The 18,516-nt window shown below is 48.1% G+C and overlaps 1 protein-coding gene across 6 annotated transcripts in view; it reads right to left on the bottom strand.

The window, feature by feature from the left end:
* The window catches only part of Slc25a48 (solute carrier family 25 member 48), a 40,484-nt gene extending 22,863 nt beyond the window's left edge, over positions 1-17,621 (bottom strand). The window contains exons 1-4 of one of the 6 annotated variants that reach the window (XM_078048984.1): positions 17,372-17,620; positions 12,470-12,513; positions 6,158-6,229; positions 3,225-3,483 (exon numbers count right to left, since the gene is read on the bottom strand). In XM_078048984.1, coding sequence (XP_077905110.1) covers positions 3,225-3,483; positions 6,158-6,229; positions 12,470-12,513; positions 17,372-17,417 — 421 coding nt within the window. In that variant the 5' untranslated portion in view covers positions 17,418-17,620. Of the gene's footprint in view, positions 1-3,224; positions 3,484-6,157; positions 6,230-6,890; positions 7,498-12,469; positions 12,514-16,729; positions 17,069-17,371 lie in introns of those variants that run through there. The other 5 variants (XM_078048987.1, XM_078048989.1, XM_078048986.1 and 2 more) reach the window with 5 other exon arrangements.
* Positions 17,622-18,516: the final 895 nt, after the last annotated feature.

The raw sequence follows: 18,516 nt of genomic DNA on the forward strand, positions 1-18,516 counted from the left end.
CTGTAGTTTGTAAATTTTTAGCGAAATCATGCTCTACACTGCTGCCCCAGTATGAAAGACCCTGGGTCACTACCCGTAGACACCCAGGAAGAAGTCACTAACTCTCTTTGCCAGCCCCCAGCCAGATGAACTGGGCTCTCTCCCCAATGTGGCCTCTGGTCTACTTGTCACGTGTCTCAAAGCAGAGAAGCCAAAGCCTTTGGCACCTGGTTTCAGTACTTACTGACCATCACATCACATGGTCATTATTCTGGACCTGGACTGGCAATTTGGGGGTAAAATCACAAGCCAAGAAAGATTCCACAAGCTGTGCCCAAGGCTGCTGGAAATGCCCTTGACCAGCAAAGTCACCACCCAGAGAAGGGTGACCCAGAACAGAGACCATTTGCTTACAGCTGGGCCCCAGCCTCATTCCATTCAATTCACATAGCTTTGGGCTACACTGTGTTCCCTTGGTGTTTATTGTCACTTTTAATTGAATCACCTGACAATTTCCAACTGAAGCGCCTCACAGCCTCACAGGATCATCAGAGGCTCCATGATCATCAGGTGGAGCAGTGACAGCCATGCCCTCGGGTAGATGTGGGCCACAGTCTCCACCACTTGTGACCACCTCCCGGACACCTCATCTGTCACCCTGTGCCTGAGCTGCTGCTGCCTTTCAAACAGCAGAGGGAGGCAAACCATGGAATATGCCCTGTGTTCATGTTTCAATCAAAAGAGGAAATCTGATAGGAGGGCCATGGGTCTCAACAACAATAGAAGAGGGCAGCTTCCCTGGGTACCTCTGGCTCACTGATGTGACCTCCTTGGTCCTAGCTGGTCTTTGAGTGCTCTACTTCTGGCCGAGAGGGTTCCTGAGAAAGAAGTTCAAGAAGACCACATCCTTCCTCATTTTCTGGAGCGATTCCTGGCCAAAATGACTGCCTCCTACTCCTGTCAGCCTCCTACCCCTTCTCAGTGGCTGACACTGCCAGGCACCTGCAGTCACCAGAGGGCTTGGTGTCCACACAGCCAAGGGACACTTAGAGGGACAAGATGCAGGTGAGGAAGGCGGGGGGAGCTGCTCTCAGGAGCACAGGAGCCTCATCCCTGAGTATCTTTCAGCACCTGGATCCCAAACAGCTTTTTGACTTAAGGAGAGGTTTCCTCTCATCAGAGACTAAGGCATTTCTAGAGAAGAGAGGGCAGACAAAACAGCCAGTGTGGGAGCTGACTCTGCTTACCACGTTCTTCATCCCTCTACATCTTTGCTTTCACTCCTGGGGACAGGACCACATCAGCAAATTTGAAACATTCCTCCAAGGTATAGGCCTTCAATCCAACTAAGTTGACTACATCAAGTAGATAAAGGTGAGGATCTGCCTGTTCCATGTCACCCTGGTAACCCTACATACTGAAGGTAACTGCGCACACTGGCTGGTGAGACACATCCTTGGGGCAGCCATGCCTCAGGCCCTCCACCCATCCCGACAGGGAACATCAGCTTCCTGTTCTGAGCAGGTGTGGGCCCTCTTCTGGACATCACCTGGCAGGGGGCTGGGTATTGAGTTGGGATGTTCCTGAGTGAGTTTTGGGTGCTTCCGTTGTGACACATGGGTTAACCCCAGCCTCTATGAGCGGAGGGGTCACATGGAGGACATTCAGGAGGCTTCCAGGGAGAGGGGACTTATCCAGAGAGGGACCTCAGGTCCAGCACTTCCTCCACACAGAAAGGGAGACAGAGGCCCAGGAAGGGTTTTATCCTGCCTGCGGAGACTGAAAATTAGTGGAAGGCCTGAGAAGGAAAGCCCGAGGTACTGAAGTCTATCTTCCATGATGCCCAGCTTGTCTCTCCTCCAGAGCTGATGCTCAGGACTCTGCACACCAAGCACCTTCTGTTTTTTTCCTCCTTGCTTTGTCAAAGCCACTCCCAGGAAAAGACAGAAAGCTCTTCCCCAGAGAGGAGGAATGGAGTCCCAGGCCTTCTGGAGGACAGTATTTCTTGAGAAATATCTCCCTTGGTGACCAGACCTGCCTTACTCTACCCACACCTGGCCTGTAGAGGGGGGAGCCGAGAGAGGTTCTGTAACTGGGGGTCTCTCTGCCCTAGCGGGAGGTGGCGTAGAGATACAGACCCAGGAGGTCCCACTCCCGGCCCACAGACACGGATTTTGTAGCAGCTGAGGCTAAGGTGAGTTGGGCACTTGTTACTGGGCCACCTCAGTCTTTGTACAGAGTCTTCATGAATAAAAACAGCTTCAGTTCTAGGAAGGAGGTGGACTGGAAGCACATCCCTAAAACGTTATTGTTTAAGAATGGGCTCCGCTTTTGACTCCCAGGCATGGGTTTGAATAGCATGGCGCTGTGCTTGTGCTAAAGCAGTAGCCATGCCACTCACTCGCCAGAACATGAAGTTCTAATGGCTCTGAGGGCCAGGAGCCAGGGAGGGTGGGAGAGGATGCACAGGTGTGTGGGACAGGCAATGCTAAGACCAGCAGCTCTGGAGTAGGATGGATCGGGGTATGAGTCCCGGCTCAGCCAGGGACAGCGTCATGAGGCCAAGAGCCGTGCGGCCACACAGGCTCCATGCTTGGGTTAATGGTAAAATTTCTAACTATTTTTTTTTGCTGTTGTTTTCAACAATCAGTCCTTTCATTTTCATTTGACATGGGGCGCTGTCAAATAATGTAGCTGGCCTTTGCTCGCCGTCACTAAGTGTTCTTGAGAAACAGTTTTCTCTGGGAACTTCCGTTTTCTCATCTGTAAAACAGAGGCAATGGTAGCACCTGGCTCACGGAACTGTCACAAAGATGAATTAAGTGAACACATGCAGAGCTCCCAGCAGGTACCTGCCACTAACCTGTCATGTACCAAAGACTTGACTCATGACAGTTACTACTACAGCTAAAGTAATGAGAACACACATGGAGGAAGAGCCAGAGGCAAGGTGTGTGCACGTGTGTGTGTGTGCGTGTGTGTATGTGTGTGTGTGTGTGTGTGTGTCTGTGCATATGTGTGTGAGATTCCTGACTCTGGGAATTAGGGTGCAGCACATGTGGTCAGGATTATTGGATTAGGGTGCAACCTGTACAGTGGCCTTTTAGAACATCTCTAGAACATGACATGATAACATGAGTGCCCTGCTCAATAACAAGGATGTTAAAAACTCCATCCCAGATTCAGCCACCCAGGAAAGAGTCAAGGTCCCCAGACACCAGACTTCCCCTTCCCTGGCCTCTTACCTTCCCGAAATGGCTGTGTTTGCATCTGCAGCCGGATCTTGATGAGGTCCACGGGCCCGCCCAGCCCAACAGAGACCATGCCAGCCACCATGCTGGCTAGGAGCAGGTCAGACAGGCTGTGGCGAGGACTGGTCTCGGGCTCCCCGCAGCGGTGTTGGCTGAGGAACCGCTGTGTGTTACTGAAGACCCCAAACACCACTGAGTTGTAGACAGCGATGCTGGCCAGGGGGAAGGACATGCCCTTGAAGAAGCCGAACACCTGTGGTGAGACCCAGTGAGGGAAGCATGAGGCCCAGGGATGCGGCCAGGCCCCCTGCAGGCCACACTGCCCTGGCCTCTGATGAGCCACTGTGTCGGTGAAGAGCCTTGAAGAGGAACCTGATGCGACAGGAGAGGGCTGCTGAAACTCAGGGGCAGGCATGCCTGCCACTGAAGAGAAATCACTTCTTTTAATTTTTTAAATATTTTGGAGTGTACTGGGGATTGGACTCAGGGAGAATTGACCACTGAGCCACATCCCCAGCCCTATTTTGTATGTTATTTAGAGACAGGGTCTCACTGAGTTGCTCAGCACCTCGCTGTTGCTGAGGCTGGCTTTGAACTCTCCATCCTTCTGCCTCAGCCTCCCGAGAAGCTGGGATTATAAGCGTGAGCTACTGTAACCAGCTGAGAAACCGCTTCTGCACAATGTTTTGTCTCCTGTGTGGTGGTCTCCAGGCCACCTGCTGCTTCAGTGGCAATGTCTGGGGCTGGCCCATGGGGCACCTAGGGAGAAGTGGCTAACCACCCTACATAGCGCCTTATTTGACCCTCAAAGCATTTTCTGGTTACTTCCCATGTGCCAGGCCCTGGGGGACAATAAGAAATAGTCTTCACCCTCACTGAGCTCACGGTCTAGGGACAGGGCAGTTGAGGGCAAGGGCAAGGGCAAGGGACAGACAAATTGACAAGCAATTACAGTGCAATTCACTAAGCCCTTGGTGAGGGTTTCTTCAGGAGTACATGGGTCATCCTGCAGATGAGGGCCCTGAGCATGACTGTCTCCTGTCATAAGTGGCTAAAGAGGGAAGTCCCGCAAGGACACGAGAGCGGCCCTATGCCTGTACAGGGGGCTGAGGAGAGGTGCTGCAGGCTGGGGTCAGGGTCTTTTCTGTACTGCATTCTCAGTGAGCACTGCACATGGGCTCTGAGGAAACCCAGAAAATTCCATAGGCCCTTGGAAGAGTCAAGGCAACACCCAGATGCCAAAATAAAAATGTTCTAGGAATGTTCTAAAAAGCCACTATACAAAATCCAGGTTGTGCACTAATCCAATAATCCTGACCACATATGCTGCACCCTAATCACCAAATACAGGAACCACACACACACACACACACACACACACACACACACACACTCACTCACTCTGCTTCTGGCTTTTCCTCCATAACAAGGTCCTTCAGATAACTTAGGATGCTGCTTAGCCAGGAGCTGTGGCACTTCAGAGAAACCACCTACAGTCCCCATCGAAGCCCCAGAACTGGGACACTGGCTGGTGGACTCTGTGGGGAATGGGTGCCAAAATGGAGACAGACCCAAGGGTTGACTTTGAGGGGACTTGGGGATCACACCACATTACCCTGGAACACCAAATACTAGGTTTGCAGTGCTTGCCCTGATTTCAAAGCAGCCAATCGGGAGAGTTAAATCACCCTGATGCAAGATGCCCTTTGTCTGTGGGCATGTCACAGTATTGTAGGAGGCTCCCAAGCCCTAGTGTACTAGAAAAGAGCAGTCGCCATAGATGGCATTTCCTGGGACTCAAGGAAAATCTGCAGGAGTACCACGGAGCTTGTGCTGACTTTCTGTTTCTTTCTTCGTCTTCTTTTTTTCTTTTTTTTGATTTTCACAAGGAACTTTATACAATTTCTTTATTTGTTCTTTTTAGTATGTGACAGTACAGTGTGTTTTGTCATGTTATACATACATGGAGTATAACTTATTCTAATTAGGATCCTGTTCTCGTGGTGGTACATGATGTGATGTTTCACTGCATTCATTTTAAATATATTCATTTCATTCTGAGTTTTCAAACTTATTTTAAATCTCTCAAAGACGGGCCTTAGAATCTCACTTGGTAATTCTCAAGAAGGAAACTGATGTGTCTTTTACAAAACTTTAGCCAGTTTTTCTTTTTTTCTTTTTAAAATTTTTATTAGTACCTTATAGTTATACATAATATTGGGGTTCGTTGTGACATAATTAGAGATGCATGGAATAATATTTTCTCCAATTCAGTACTTCCACTTTCCGTCATTTTCTCCTTTCCCCTGACCCCTTTCCTCTATCCTATCAATCTTTCTTCTATTTATTTATAGTTTCTTTTTAAAGGAGTGCATTACAGGTGTACATAAAGGTGAGATTCACTGTGGCATATTCACATATGTACATAGGATAGTTGGGTCATTTCTTTCCACCATTCTTCCCTTTTCCCATCCTCCCTCCCTCCCTCCCTCTCAATCTCCTTCCTCTACTCACTCCCCTGATCAGAAAAGCTTGGGTCACATGGTGAGCTCAGTGTCCCCAGGCACACGGGGATACATACCTGTGGGCACATGGTTTCCTCGCCACTCATTCCAACTCAAAAACTTACAGGTCACCTTGTTTATGCAGGAATTTTCCACACTGCCATTTTATATTCCTCAGATTTCTCCGGAGAGGTTACACAGAACCAGGTTTTTCCCCAATAATATTGTAGTAGGTGACAGGATAAGTTAGGGTAACATGTAGTATGTGGGGCAAGAAGAAGGGGAAAAATCAGGCCAAGGTGATGAGCGGAATGAGTGGCCTCTTGCCTTACACACTGGTGTGGGAGCCATGGCCTGGGCCACAGCCCAGTGAAACCCTGGCAGGGATCCCTCCTCCTACCAGGGGGGGTGGGGGACACTTACACTCTCTCTCTTGTACATGGTGCGGATGCAGCTGAAGGTGTTCCCGTAGCCCACGCCAGCCTGCAGGCGAGTCTGTGGAGACAGGCAAGGATAGGGGTCATATGAAATCAATCACATCCCCATAGCCCCAAAAGATGCCCAGAGGAAGAAGATCCTGCCCAAAGTGACCAGTCAGGAGCCAGCCTGGCCAGCCTGCGCTCTGTCTTCTGCAGACACTGTCTTGTTCTAATGTCCCACTCAGTCCTGCTCAGTGCAGCAGAAGCTTGCTTTGCCTACAAGAAGGACCATGGCCAGTCAGCCGTGCAAAAATAATGGCTGCTGAAGTATGGTCTCTGCCAACTGAGTACAAATATCCAACTGGGGCTCTCTCCTATCAGCCTCTGTCCGTCATTCCCACACCTCCCACATCCCTGGGAGACCTGCTCTTCTTGCCCCCAGAATCACCACCCTGTCCTCACTCCTTCACCTCTCACCTGGACAAAGGCCTGGCCTTCCCTCTTCCTGTCTCTTGGCACAATCAGTCTGATCATGTTCAAACATCAACATCACTCTGGTTAAAGCTGTCCAGTGGACTCCCACCAAACTTAAAATAAATTCTACACTCTGCCTGTACCTAGAGAAACCTCGGGTAGAAGGTAGGGGACCCCTGAGCTTGCCCCTTACCCCACAGGCCATTTCCTGCCCATGCCTTGGCCTCCATGCCCACCACACACACATTCCCAATCTCTCCCACCTCTAGACTGTTCTCTGACTGTTCCCTCCCCTTCAAAGACTCTTCCTCCAGCTCCTGTTCTCTTGGGTCTGACCGTAGCAATGACCTTATCTGCTTGTTGACATAGGGTTTATGTCGGATTACCCGAATAAGGCAGGGCCATCTGTCTACCTTCCCCTTTTGTCCCCAGAGTTGAGCACAGCCTTGGCACAATGGCTGCTCTGCACTGGCTAACTGAGGGGCTGAAGGTGAAGGCATGGTGTCCTCTAAGGAAGGCTGGCTTTGGTGACTAGGGACAGCAAATGACAAACAGAGGGTCTGAGGAAGCCCACAAAATTCCCCAGGTCACCTCCTACCCTGGTCTCAGAGGATTTCACTTCTTTAAAGATGCGTAGCTTATTAAATGGTTTGGTGGTAACTATGGCATGCTACACTCATGCAGGAAGGGAGCTCTGAGAGCCACAAAGGAGGAGATGCTGGCCCTGTTCCCACAGCACCCAGGCACACTGAGGAGCTAAGACCCAGGGAAGATGGAGACTCTTCACACAAACTGCCTGAGCTCACCACCAAGGCAAGTAGAGAGGACCCAGGAGGAACACCGTCCTCACGGTGGTGGTCCCCTCAGTGATGCTTTGGGGCATGGAACTTTTCTCCATTTCCAACTTTCCTACAATAAGCAAGGATGACTTTCATTATTTTTAGCTTATATGGTTTTAAAGATAATTTTAAGTATACAACCAATATGGAATGAATTCAATCTCTCAATTAAAAAGTTTTAATATCACAGATAAAGGTGAATCCTCCTTTGGCCCACTCTCTCTCCCTCTGCCCCTCCCAGGAGCAATAATCATGACGAGTAGCATGGCCAAAGGTTTGATTGGCATCCATCTATTTTTATAAACACATGTAGCCATAGGAAATAAGCAGGAAAGGGTATCACATTGTTCATAAGTATTACTTTCATAATCAGGGAAGGGAAATGTATTTATTGACTCATTCAATCAATATTTGTTGAGTGTCTGCGGCAAAGGAGTCTGTTCCAACCTCAGGAAATTCTCAATAGAGATGACCAAGTCTCTGACCTCATGGAACTTACTAGGGCTGGAAAAAATAGTCAATAAAAAATAATTCAAAGGTAAATATGTATGTTCAATGGTGATTTGCTAAGGAGACAAACCACAGATAGGAAAGGCCGGGTGGTGATGAAGAGACTCACTTCTAAATTGTGTGGCAAGAGGGACACCGGGAAGAAAGAGCAAGATGGAAACTGGGTTGTCATGTTCTCCTTGCTAAGCAGAGGTCTACCTTAGGGTGGGGTGTCCACAATGAGGACAGTGATGACTTGATGTAGATCTTTCTCTATGCCCCATGTAAAGCTGGTTTGAGATCCTACGCTGTCCCGTTGTCCCTGGATAATGGATCCACGCAATGATACGGTCCTCAGAAGGATCAAGTTTCTACTAAAGTTGAGTGTTCAAACTCCTTAAGAAAATGGTACATGGGGGGACTTGAACCAGAGCAGAACCCAGACCATAGGATAATTTCAAATCCATGGAACAAAGCATGTTCCTAGCATGTTGAGTTCAGCATGGCCCTGAGGCAAGTGGCAAAGCCCATGGCCCTAGGATCACCGGTTACAGCAGGAGCTGGCATTTAGTATGCACCAACTACACACAGGGCATCTCGTAAAAGTCACCTCACTGAATCCCACCCATGCAGAGAGGCAAAATACCACCCACATTTTCCAGATGAAGAAAGCTGACTCTCTGTATTAATTTCATATCGCTTTGGAAGTGGCTGAAGCAACACAGGTTTAGTTTTATACAATTCTAGATGCCAAAAATCCCAGCTTCATGCTACTGAGGAGCCAGAGGCCAGCTCCTCCACCCAGCTACCTATTTTCACACAATATCATAACTGAGAAAAACTTAATTTACATAGAACAATGTTGATAAAAATAGTAGCTACCAATTTGAAATGTCTGCTAGGTACCAGGAGCAACATTCTTGCCTTATATTTAAACTAGGGATTTGGGCCCTAACAGAAGGCTATGCAGACAGGAAATGCCAAAAAGTAGTGTTCAAACCCAGAGCCTGCGTGGTTCCAAAGCCTATGCTCTCCAGGCTCAGCCCTGCCACCTGCCAGAGATTACCTTGTCAATTGGCCTGTCAATTACATACTGGGATGGGACAGACTAGGGAGAGTTAGGCAAGTTGGAAAGTATGGGGAGGTCAGGGACAGCCTGTTCTTCCTAAAGTCATCAAGAATGGCATCTGAGTCTTCCAAGTCTTCACAAGGCCCAGTCCAGGAGAGGTATATAGCAGCTTCCCTGCACTGGGCTGAGATCCTGGATAGCCGTTTATTTTTCAGGTGCTCTCTCTCAAGACAGTGTCCTGCTCTGAACTAAGCTGTGCTCTGAACAGGGCAGAGTTGGAAGCTACTGGCTAGGAAGCTCAGCCTTCTTGCTGTGGTACACTCTTGGGATACCTGGCCTGCCCTCAGGGAGACCAGAGAGAACCCAGTGGGCATCTGCAGATATCACAGAGGTGTGGAGGACCCTCCAGAGGGCTTGGCTTGGCTCTGGAGAGTACTGGGGGCTTTACATCTGGACAGCAGGTCACAGCCTTAAGATGCTGGTCAGTCCACTCCAGACCTGAACTTACTCCAGAGCTCTCCTGGGTGGACTCTGGGAGCCAGGGCCTGGGTGTGCAGGGCTGATGGGAAGAATGGACATCCTAGCTGACCTGCCACCATGCAGTCCTGCATGTGCAAGGACAATGGCCACAAAACATCCACCTCTGTGGGCCTGCAACCTCCACCTTCTCTGGCCCCCTGAAAGCAGCCATTGTGCCCAGAAAAGGGAATGGGGAGGCTGGACAGGCAGAGCCCCTGGGATGGACCCCTCCTTGGCATCTGAAGCAGCCCCCACCCTCTTCTGCATAAGCCTTTCTACCAGCTTGTGCCTCTGTCAGAGCACTCTGACCCCCGTTCTCTGTGGGTGGCTTTTTGTATCATTTGACCACCTCCCCTTCAGAAAAGCCATCTTGACCCCCCCAATATAGAGAAGCCCCTAGTGACTCCTTCTCATCGCCTTGCGTTATTGTCTCCCTCGCACCTACAACAGCCTAAAAATGCCTTGTGCGTGTATCATGTTCCCTAATTATTGTCCCCTTTGAATGTTTGTCCCCTCACTTGCCTCCCTCACTGCTAAATCATCAGACTTAGTGGTCAGCTAATGGCTTCTGCAGATGGGGACTGGATGGGTGGACAAGTGCCCAGTCTCCCTCCCTCAGTGTCTCCAGTTGGCTCCATTGGCACCTTCCTCTTGTGACACACCCCCCCCCCGGCCCACCCACATTCAATAGCAAAGCTCCTGACACAGTCCTCTCAACCTCCCTGCATGGCTTTCTCTGAGGCACTCAAACAAGGGCTTGGCAAAGAAGTGCTTCTAACAATCCAGACTCTTTATCCTCTTCAATCTAAGAGGCTCCTTCCTTGTCCACCCTCTCATGAGGGTGGGTAGCAAAGGTCTAGGCTCTCCTTGGAGAAAACATTCTTCTTAGCCTGAGACTGGCTGCTGCTTCTGCTCAGTTGGTAGGCCTCGAAGCTTCCCCCTGGCCTCAGCGATAGTTGTAGGGCCCTCCGAATCCTGGACACAGAATCCCGTGATGCCCTGACATGATCCACACATTACAGCCTCACTCCAGGCTGCTTTTCACTTCCCTGGGGAAGCGAAACCTGGGATTCCCCACTGAAGTCTAAGGACCTATCATCCTGCAGTCCTGAATGTGCAAAGACAATGGCCACAAAACGTCCACCTCTGTGGGCCTGCAGCCTTCTCTTCCTCTGGCCCCCTGAAAGATGGACCCCCAGCAGCCCATCTTCCACCAGCCATTGTGCCCAGAAAAGAGACTGGGGAGGCTGGACAGACAGAGCCCCCGGAATGACCCCATCCTTGGCATCTATCTGCAGCAGCCCCCACCCCCTTCAGAAAAGCCACCTTGACCCCCAGGCCTCCTGGTCCCAACTCCTGTTCCTCTGGGTCCCTCTGCTCTGAACACCCAGGCAGATGGGAGAATGCACTGACCTTGGAAGCCTCAACTGAAACAGCAGAGGACCTCAGCTGACCATGGACAAGGTATGGCCTCGAGGATGGTTTCCAAAAGGGAGGCCTTTCCAGAGCCCAGTTCTGACCACTTTGGCCAGGAGTATTGGGGGCGCTGTTCATCCCGGGGCCAAACCCACAGCAAGCTGATTGGTGGTTTTGAAAAAGTGGCTCTGGGCCATCGTCCTTCATTCAGGAAACCTATATTGGGCCCCAGTTTGTTCCAGGGGCTCTAAATGTAAAGAAAACACTGACCAGTGAGATAGGCTTCCTGGAGGCTAAGTCCACTTTGGGACTTTCAGTCCCAGCCCTAATATAGTCCCTCTCTAAAGTCTGGTTCCTGCCTTTTATCTCTCTCATTGTGTCTACAATGGAAAGCTCATACTGCTTGGCTCACTACCACAAATGCCCACTGTCCAGCACTGGCCCTGCCTGCCATCTTCTTGGTAGAGGCTATTAGCCAGTGTTCTGTTACCCCCGCCCCCATCAGCTCATGAGAATCTGCAGGCAGGGATGGAATATTCACACCCTGCTTTTCTATGTATATTAAGACAAGTAGGATGATCTTCCACTTGAGAAGAGAGTAGGCCTGAGCTCTGACCTCAGAGGGGCCCATTATCATACAGGGAGGAAGATAGTGAGAAAGGAAATTGTAGCACAACCCAGGGAGATCTGGAAGTCAGGAGTGAGAAGACATTATGTATGGCCATGTTCCCAGGTGACCGAGTCCTGTTCACCTCTGGGGACAGAAGACAGGGGTAGGGTGGGGTCAAAGAGCACTCTTTTGCAGCATCTCGCTCCTCAGATTTGAACTTATGTGACCTAAGGCAAGCACTGTCCCCTGTCAGAGATAAATCCCAATGTCAGAATGGCCCTGCTATCTCGAAGTCTTCACATCCTTTATGCCTGATCAAGTTACAATGGCTCCCACTCCCAACCAGGTCCAAAGTGCTAACCAGACATTCAAGTTCTCTGAAGATTGAGTACTAACCTGCTTTACCTGGATTCTGACCCAAAGCTGCATCAGGAACCTGACATATCAGCCAAACTGGCCATCTGGCCTTTCCCAAGCATGGTTCCTACCTGACATCTCTATCGCAGTACCTTTTAGACCCGTGCTGTCCCCTGTGCCTGATACATCTTTCCTAATTATCTGAAATTCAACCTTACATTTTGGGCTCAATTGCAACCTCACATTTGAAGCCTTTCTTGATTGTTCAGCTGTAGAGGGACTTGGAGGAGGATATTGGCCATTGTCCTGTCCTCTACTTCATCAACTCATGAGAACCTGAGGCAGGGATGGGACATTCACAGGAACAAATTCACCATCAAGCAGAAAGAGGAGAGCCATTCCAAACCAGGACTTCTGGCACCCCCCAGACCTCTGAGCTGGAAGCAGAGAGCCTTCCCTGGACTAGAGAATCTCAGGAGAATCAGAAAGAGTGGGCACAGACCCAGAGGCTCCAAGATGTAATGGGAAACATGGGAACTGTACCTTGACTGTGTCCAAAGGGTGGCCAACAATGACACTGGCTGCACCTGTGGATCAAAGAATAATATCTGGTCACTCATACCTTGGACTCCTGTTTGTATCAGCTGGCGGCTCTTGGAACAGGACAGAGGACTCAGGTATATGGGTTCACTCATTCAGTCGATGATCAGTTGCTACAGAGCTTCCAATGTACACTAGTCCAAGTACCAAGGAAGGCAGAGAAAATGGAGCCAACCTAAACCTTGACTTAAGCACCTCAGAGAAGGAAAATAAGGTGCTGAGAAAATGGCATGCATATGCAGAAGAACGGATTTAGTTCCCTACCTCATATCATACAAAATATTAATTCAAGATAGATCAAAAAATCTAAACGGGAGAGCTAAAACAATAAAACACTTAAACTAAAACATAGGGGGAAAAAAAACTCCATGACCTGGGATTTGCAATGGACTCTTAAGTATAATACCAAAAGCACCAGCAACAAAAGAAAAAATATAAACAGGGTTTCACAAAAATGAGAAGCTTTTGTGCATCAAAAAACATTCTCAAGAAAGTGAAGACAACTTGCAGAATGGAGGGAAATACTGGCAAATCATGTATGTGATAAGGGTCTAGTATCCAGAATATATAAACTCTGACAACTAAGAAAATTGTTAAATGGGTAAAAGGACTTGAATAAACACTTCTTTAAAGAAGATATACAAATGGCCCAGAAAGACATGAAGAGATGTTCAACATTTAGGGAAATGCAAGTCAAAATCACAATGGCATTCCCTTGTATACCTGATAGGAAAATAATAAGTGTTGGCAAGGATGTAGGAAATTGGAAGTCTTGTATGTTGTTGGTGGGAATGTGAATGGGTGCAACCATTGCGGAAAACAGTTGGATGATTCCTTAAAATAAATTAAACATCAAATTATAGAATTACTACACAACCCAGAAATTCTATTTCTAGAGATATATCCAAGAACCAAAAACTAGTACATATTCATGCAGGTTCATGTCAGCATCATTTACAAAAGCCCAATGTCCACCAACCAATGAATCAAGAGTGGTATGTCTACAGTGGAATATTATTTAGCTATAAATAGGAATGAAGTACTGAACATGCTACAATATGGATGAACCTCAAAAAACACATGCTAAGTGAAATACATCAGACACAAAGGCAACATGTTGTATAATTCCACTTATGCAAATTATCTAGAACAGGTAATTTGTAAAGAAAAAAAAGCAGATTAGTGGGTTTACAGGGCTGTGGGCAGGGGAGATAGGAGTGGCTGTTTAATGGGTACAGGACTTTCTTTGTCCATGTTAAAAAGTAAACTGAAACACAATAAAATTTTAAAGCATTTGTTGAGCAAACAAACATTTATGAATTGGACAACTGCAAGGAAGGAGTGGTTCAGAAACTCCACACACAAGAGAATGACAGAGGAAGCTTCTAGATACAGAGATGCAGCAGGGAAATCATGATCATGTGAGCTCTAATGATGGGGTGCAGGCTCAATAAATGCATCGTTAAGTGGTTTCATCTTTGGGCAAACACCAGAGTGTACTTACACAAACCTGGATCCTGGAGGGTTCAGCCTACTGCACACCTAGCTACGTGGCATGGCCACCATCAACTACATGGTCCGTCACTGACCAAGATGAGACTTCGATGTGCAGCACATGACTGTATTTGATTGGTTACACAGGTGCTGTCTTAGGTATGTCCTGTTGGAAAGTCCCTAGTTATGTAAGTTAGCTAATTACTTCTGAGTCATCAAGCATCAATTCTGCTTTTCTTTAATATAAGAATTTACAAGAAATAGCCCAAGTCGTTTTACTCATGTTTGCAAATTAAGCAATGTTAAGGTCTCTGTTTGAGACCTCACTAACTTTGTCTGCCCAGGCATTCTTCAGGTCTGTCCTGATTTACTTTAATCATCATGAGGAAAATGGTTTAGAACTAGATAAAGGTGATGGTTTCACAGGATTGTAAAGGTACAAAAAAATGCCACTGGATTGCACACTTTCAAATGGCTAACTTTACATTATGTGAATTTCAACTCAAAAAGCAAGGGGGTGAAGAGAAAATCCAGCAACTTTTAAGTTATCTGTAGGTTATTCAACTTTTCTTTGTTTCATTTTATTTGAAGGGGTTGGGGACAGGCACTGGAGATTGAATCCAGGAGCACTTTACCACTGAGCCACATCCCCTGTCCATTTTTTTTTTTTTTTCTTTTTGAGAGGGCCTCAGTAAATCACTAAGGCTGGCCTCAAACTTGTGATCCTTCTGCCTTAGCCTCCCGAGTAGCTGGGATTACAGGTGTGCACCATAGATATTGTCACTTTTAAATGATGTTCTTTTAAAGATCCAAAGGTGATGGATACAATGGACCTTTTCATTAAAAAAAAAAAAAAAAAAACCTATCTTCACAGAGGCCTGTACCATTCTGGGAAGAGCAAGGCCGCCTAGATAAAGAAGCCCTTGTGGAAGCTGGTGACTGAGATTCAAATAGGAGCTGTTCTTCCAAAATAAATTATCCAGTCCAGTGACTTAAGAGACAATGGCTCTGCCAGCAGAAGTGATTTAACCAAGTCAGCTAAGTCAGGGCCCTGGAATATTCTGTATTTATAGGGACAGAGAATTTGGCTAATCCTTTGGTCCAGATCTTCCTGTCCTCTCTCACCTCATCCTTCTCCCTGAACTGGGCAGTGGCACAGAAATGATGGTCGGTGGAGGTCAGAAGAAAACCTGGAGCCTTCAGTCCCACTTTGCAGGACCCCTCCCAGTAAGGTGGAAGGAGCTCTGGTCCTCAGGCTGGGAGGCAAGTCCCCCAGAACCAGTGCTGGCTTCCCTCTGCCTTGAGCACAGCTCAGCTCTGGTCTTGGGTCAGCGTCTCCCTGCTCACACTCATCAGCCCACCCATCTGGAAAGCAAGAGGTGCCAGATTTTTAAAAATAGGATTTGGGGGTCAGTAGTTTCCAGATCTTGAGCTCTCAAAGACTTCTATAACTCCAAATAAAACGTGGAGGTTGTTATGGGGAAAATTTTCCATACAAGGTTGTTATCAAAGACAACAAGTATAGACAAGTCTGGGAGTTACCACCCTGGCAGTCAGACCCTGGTGCCCAGTTGTCTGGGTCAGAATACCAGTGCTCATGTTAGATGCATGGCCTTAGGATTTCTTTGTACCTCCAATCTATAAAATGAGAATGTAATAGTACCCACTTCATTTAGGGTTATTAGTAAAGAAATATGTATGAACAAATGCAAGACACCCCACTTTTCAGGATTTAGCTGCTATGAAAGATCCAGGAAAGGCAAATTTATAGAAGGCAGATTAGTGGTTATCTAGGGGGAGGAAGGGAAGCAAAGCTCAGCTGTTAATGGACTTGAGAGATCTTTCTGGGGGTTGACAATGCTCAATAACTAATTTATAGTGACAGTTGTACCACTTGCTAAAGTTGCTAAAAATCATTCAATTGTACATTTGAAATGAATTTTATGATAGGTAAAATGAACTTCAATAAGTTATGCATAAACCTCAGTAAAGTTACACCTAGTAAGCATTCATGTGACTACCTTCACCATCATTTCATGCAGGCAAAAACAAATAAACAAACAAAACAAAACAAAAATAAGGGCAATCTCAGAATTGTCTTATCAGAGGACTGGGTTCCTCTGCCTCAGCCCACCCTCCAGGGCAGTTCTCAAACCCAGCCATCAGCAACTCTACTGAATACTAAAGGGGCCATACAGGGAGGGGTCTCCCCCCTCTGTCTATCCCTCCAAGTGGTTGAAGGACTGTTCAAAGAGGGCTTGGGTATGTCAAATGGGCCTCTGGCTGGTCAATTTAGGAGAGGCAATTCTCAGCCCCACCCAGAGGTTCCTGTGCCAACAGACTGGGTGCTGTGGAAAAAGCTACCTCTGTCCAGGAAGGTGTGTGCAGGACCAGTTGCCAGCTACCAGGGAAAAGATCAGAGTAGGTGGGAGGGGAGGACCTGGAGTCTTATCTGGTTTGTTGATCTTTTTACTTAGTGCCTTTGGGGGAGGGGCTGAATTTAACAGCATCTCTTTTAATTTTTTATATTTTTAACAGCATCTCTTTTAATCTTGGGCGGGTCAAAATAAAGGTATTTTTTTTTTTTTACAATCAACAAGGTCCATCAAACGTCTACACTTACTCCCTCATACCTGAGAAAGGAGGAATACAGGTATTTAAAAGGGAGAAGCAAGGAAATTGGATGCACCTCTGGCCCAAGCGACCCACCTGAGGTCCAGCAGAGCAGCTCAGGGAGTGATGGCAAAGGGACCAGTAGGCCCAATAGTGCCAGGAAGGACCTTGAAAGAACGCATTGGCTGAAGGCTGACCACTGCTGAGAACAGGAAGGGTTCCTGCCAGCTGTTACTGAGCACCTGCAGTCTGGAGCTCCTCTCCCTGCGCTCTGCTCCTTCCAATCCGGGCGCCAGCCGGACCTTGCAACCCCTCACCATCCGGCGCCCAGGATTCAGGGGCCAAGCGCCAACTTGCAGCCAAGTTCCTGCTAGACACGTCCCCAGATTCAGGTGCAAACCCGTCGCTGAAGGGTGGGTGCCCGCCAGGGAGGCTCCATTGGCTGTGAGCTCTACGGACTGCTTAATCATTACCAGATCAAGCTCCTCGGATCCTAAGGTTGAAGCAAATCAGCTCAGGGTCAATCATGAAACTCAGTTCCACTGAGTAGCCAGACCACCCGAGAGGACTCGAGGGCTTCGGACTGGGGACGCTCCCCGCACCAAGGCGTCGCGGCAGCCACGGCGCGTGAAGGAAAGTGCGGGGGCAAAGTTTCCAAAGCCAGAGAACAACGTGCAAACAGCCGGTGTAGTGCTGGTAGCTCACGCTCCAGTCCGCGAGTGTCCGCTCGGCACTCACCTCCGATCCAGCCCGCGGCAAAGTCTTCCAGCTGGAAGCTGCTCATGGCTGCTGTAGCGCCGCTCGTCCTCCCAGAGCCAGGGCAGTGCTCACTCAGTGCCTGCAAGACATGGCCCTCGGGGGCCAAGTGCTCTGATCAAAGTGGGAGTCTGGAGCCCTCTGCGAGTCTTACTCCTAACCCGGTGTCCAAGTCACCCGCTGCGCAGGCTGCAGGCTCACCTCTGCAAGTGCTCCCGGGCCGCTGACATCACGCCCCCAGTGGACCTTAAAGGCGCAGCACTCAGGCAGGATGAGGGTGCGCACCGCAAGTCCCAGGTCCAAAGAAGCAAGGGCCACCAAATGGAATTCCCTTAGCCCTCCTTACTTCTAGTCATCCTCTCCCTTACCAAGTGCAGAGCCTCAACGCCTTTGAGGAGAAAGTGCTCGCCTTAGCCTGAAATAGATCACATTGCCTCTGACACTGAAAATGACTTGAGGGATATTTTTGCAAAGTTCAAGGGAGGGAAGTTTTATCCAAGGTCAGGAAACATTTGGTTACAAACACCATAGTCTTGCTATGATAGGATTATTTACCTGTGGGAACATGTCATTCTGTGCACGAGCTGAACAGCACAGAAATAATTTAGAAACCCATTCTTCATTATTTGAGGAGCTAATTAAATGCCACAGATAGTTTTGCTATAAAGTACACAGAACACATGAGTTTCCAAATGAGTATTAGAGTTAGGGAACCCCCTCAACCCCCGGGATCCCCCCTGCAAGCTCTCTCTGCATTCTCCGAGACCTTCGGGTTAAGAAACTCCTCCCCGCCCCCATTAGTAAGTAATGAGATAATATGTGGAAATCACATAGCTTTAACTCACCTCTAAATAAATACTAGCTATTACGGATGTCCAGCATTTTCTGAACACTTAAATCATGCCCTATTCCCTGTGCTGGATTTACTCTTTACAGTAGCTCTGTGAGTTCTGTGTTATTAACCCCACATCATACATGATGGAAATTACTATATGTTCAATGAATATAATATGTATGTATCTCAAACTACATTTTAATCTTTTAGCAACTGGCCTAAATTAGGATGTGAAAGTTTCCACATCTGAGTTATAGACTTGGCTGTCTGAGAACAGATTCCAGCTTATTCC

The sequence above is a fragment of the Ictidomys tridecemlineatus genome, chromosome 1, assembly GCF_052094955.1.
Source record: "Ictidomys tridecemlineatus isolate mIctTri1 chromosome 1, mIctTri1.hap1, whole genome shotgun sequence".
In the NCBI taxonomy this organism is placed as follows: Eukaryota; Metazoa; Chordata; class Mammalia; order Rodentia; family Sciuridae; genus Ictidomys; species Ictidomys tridecemlineatus.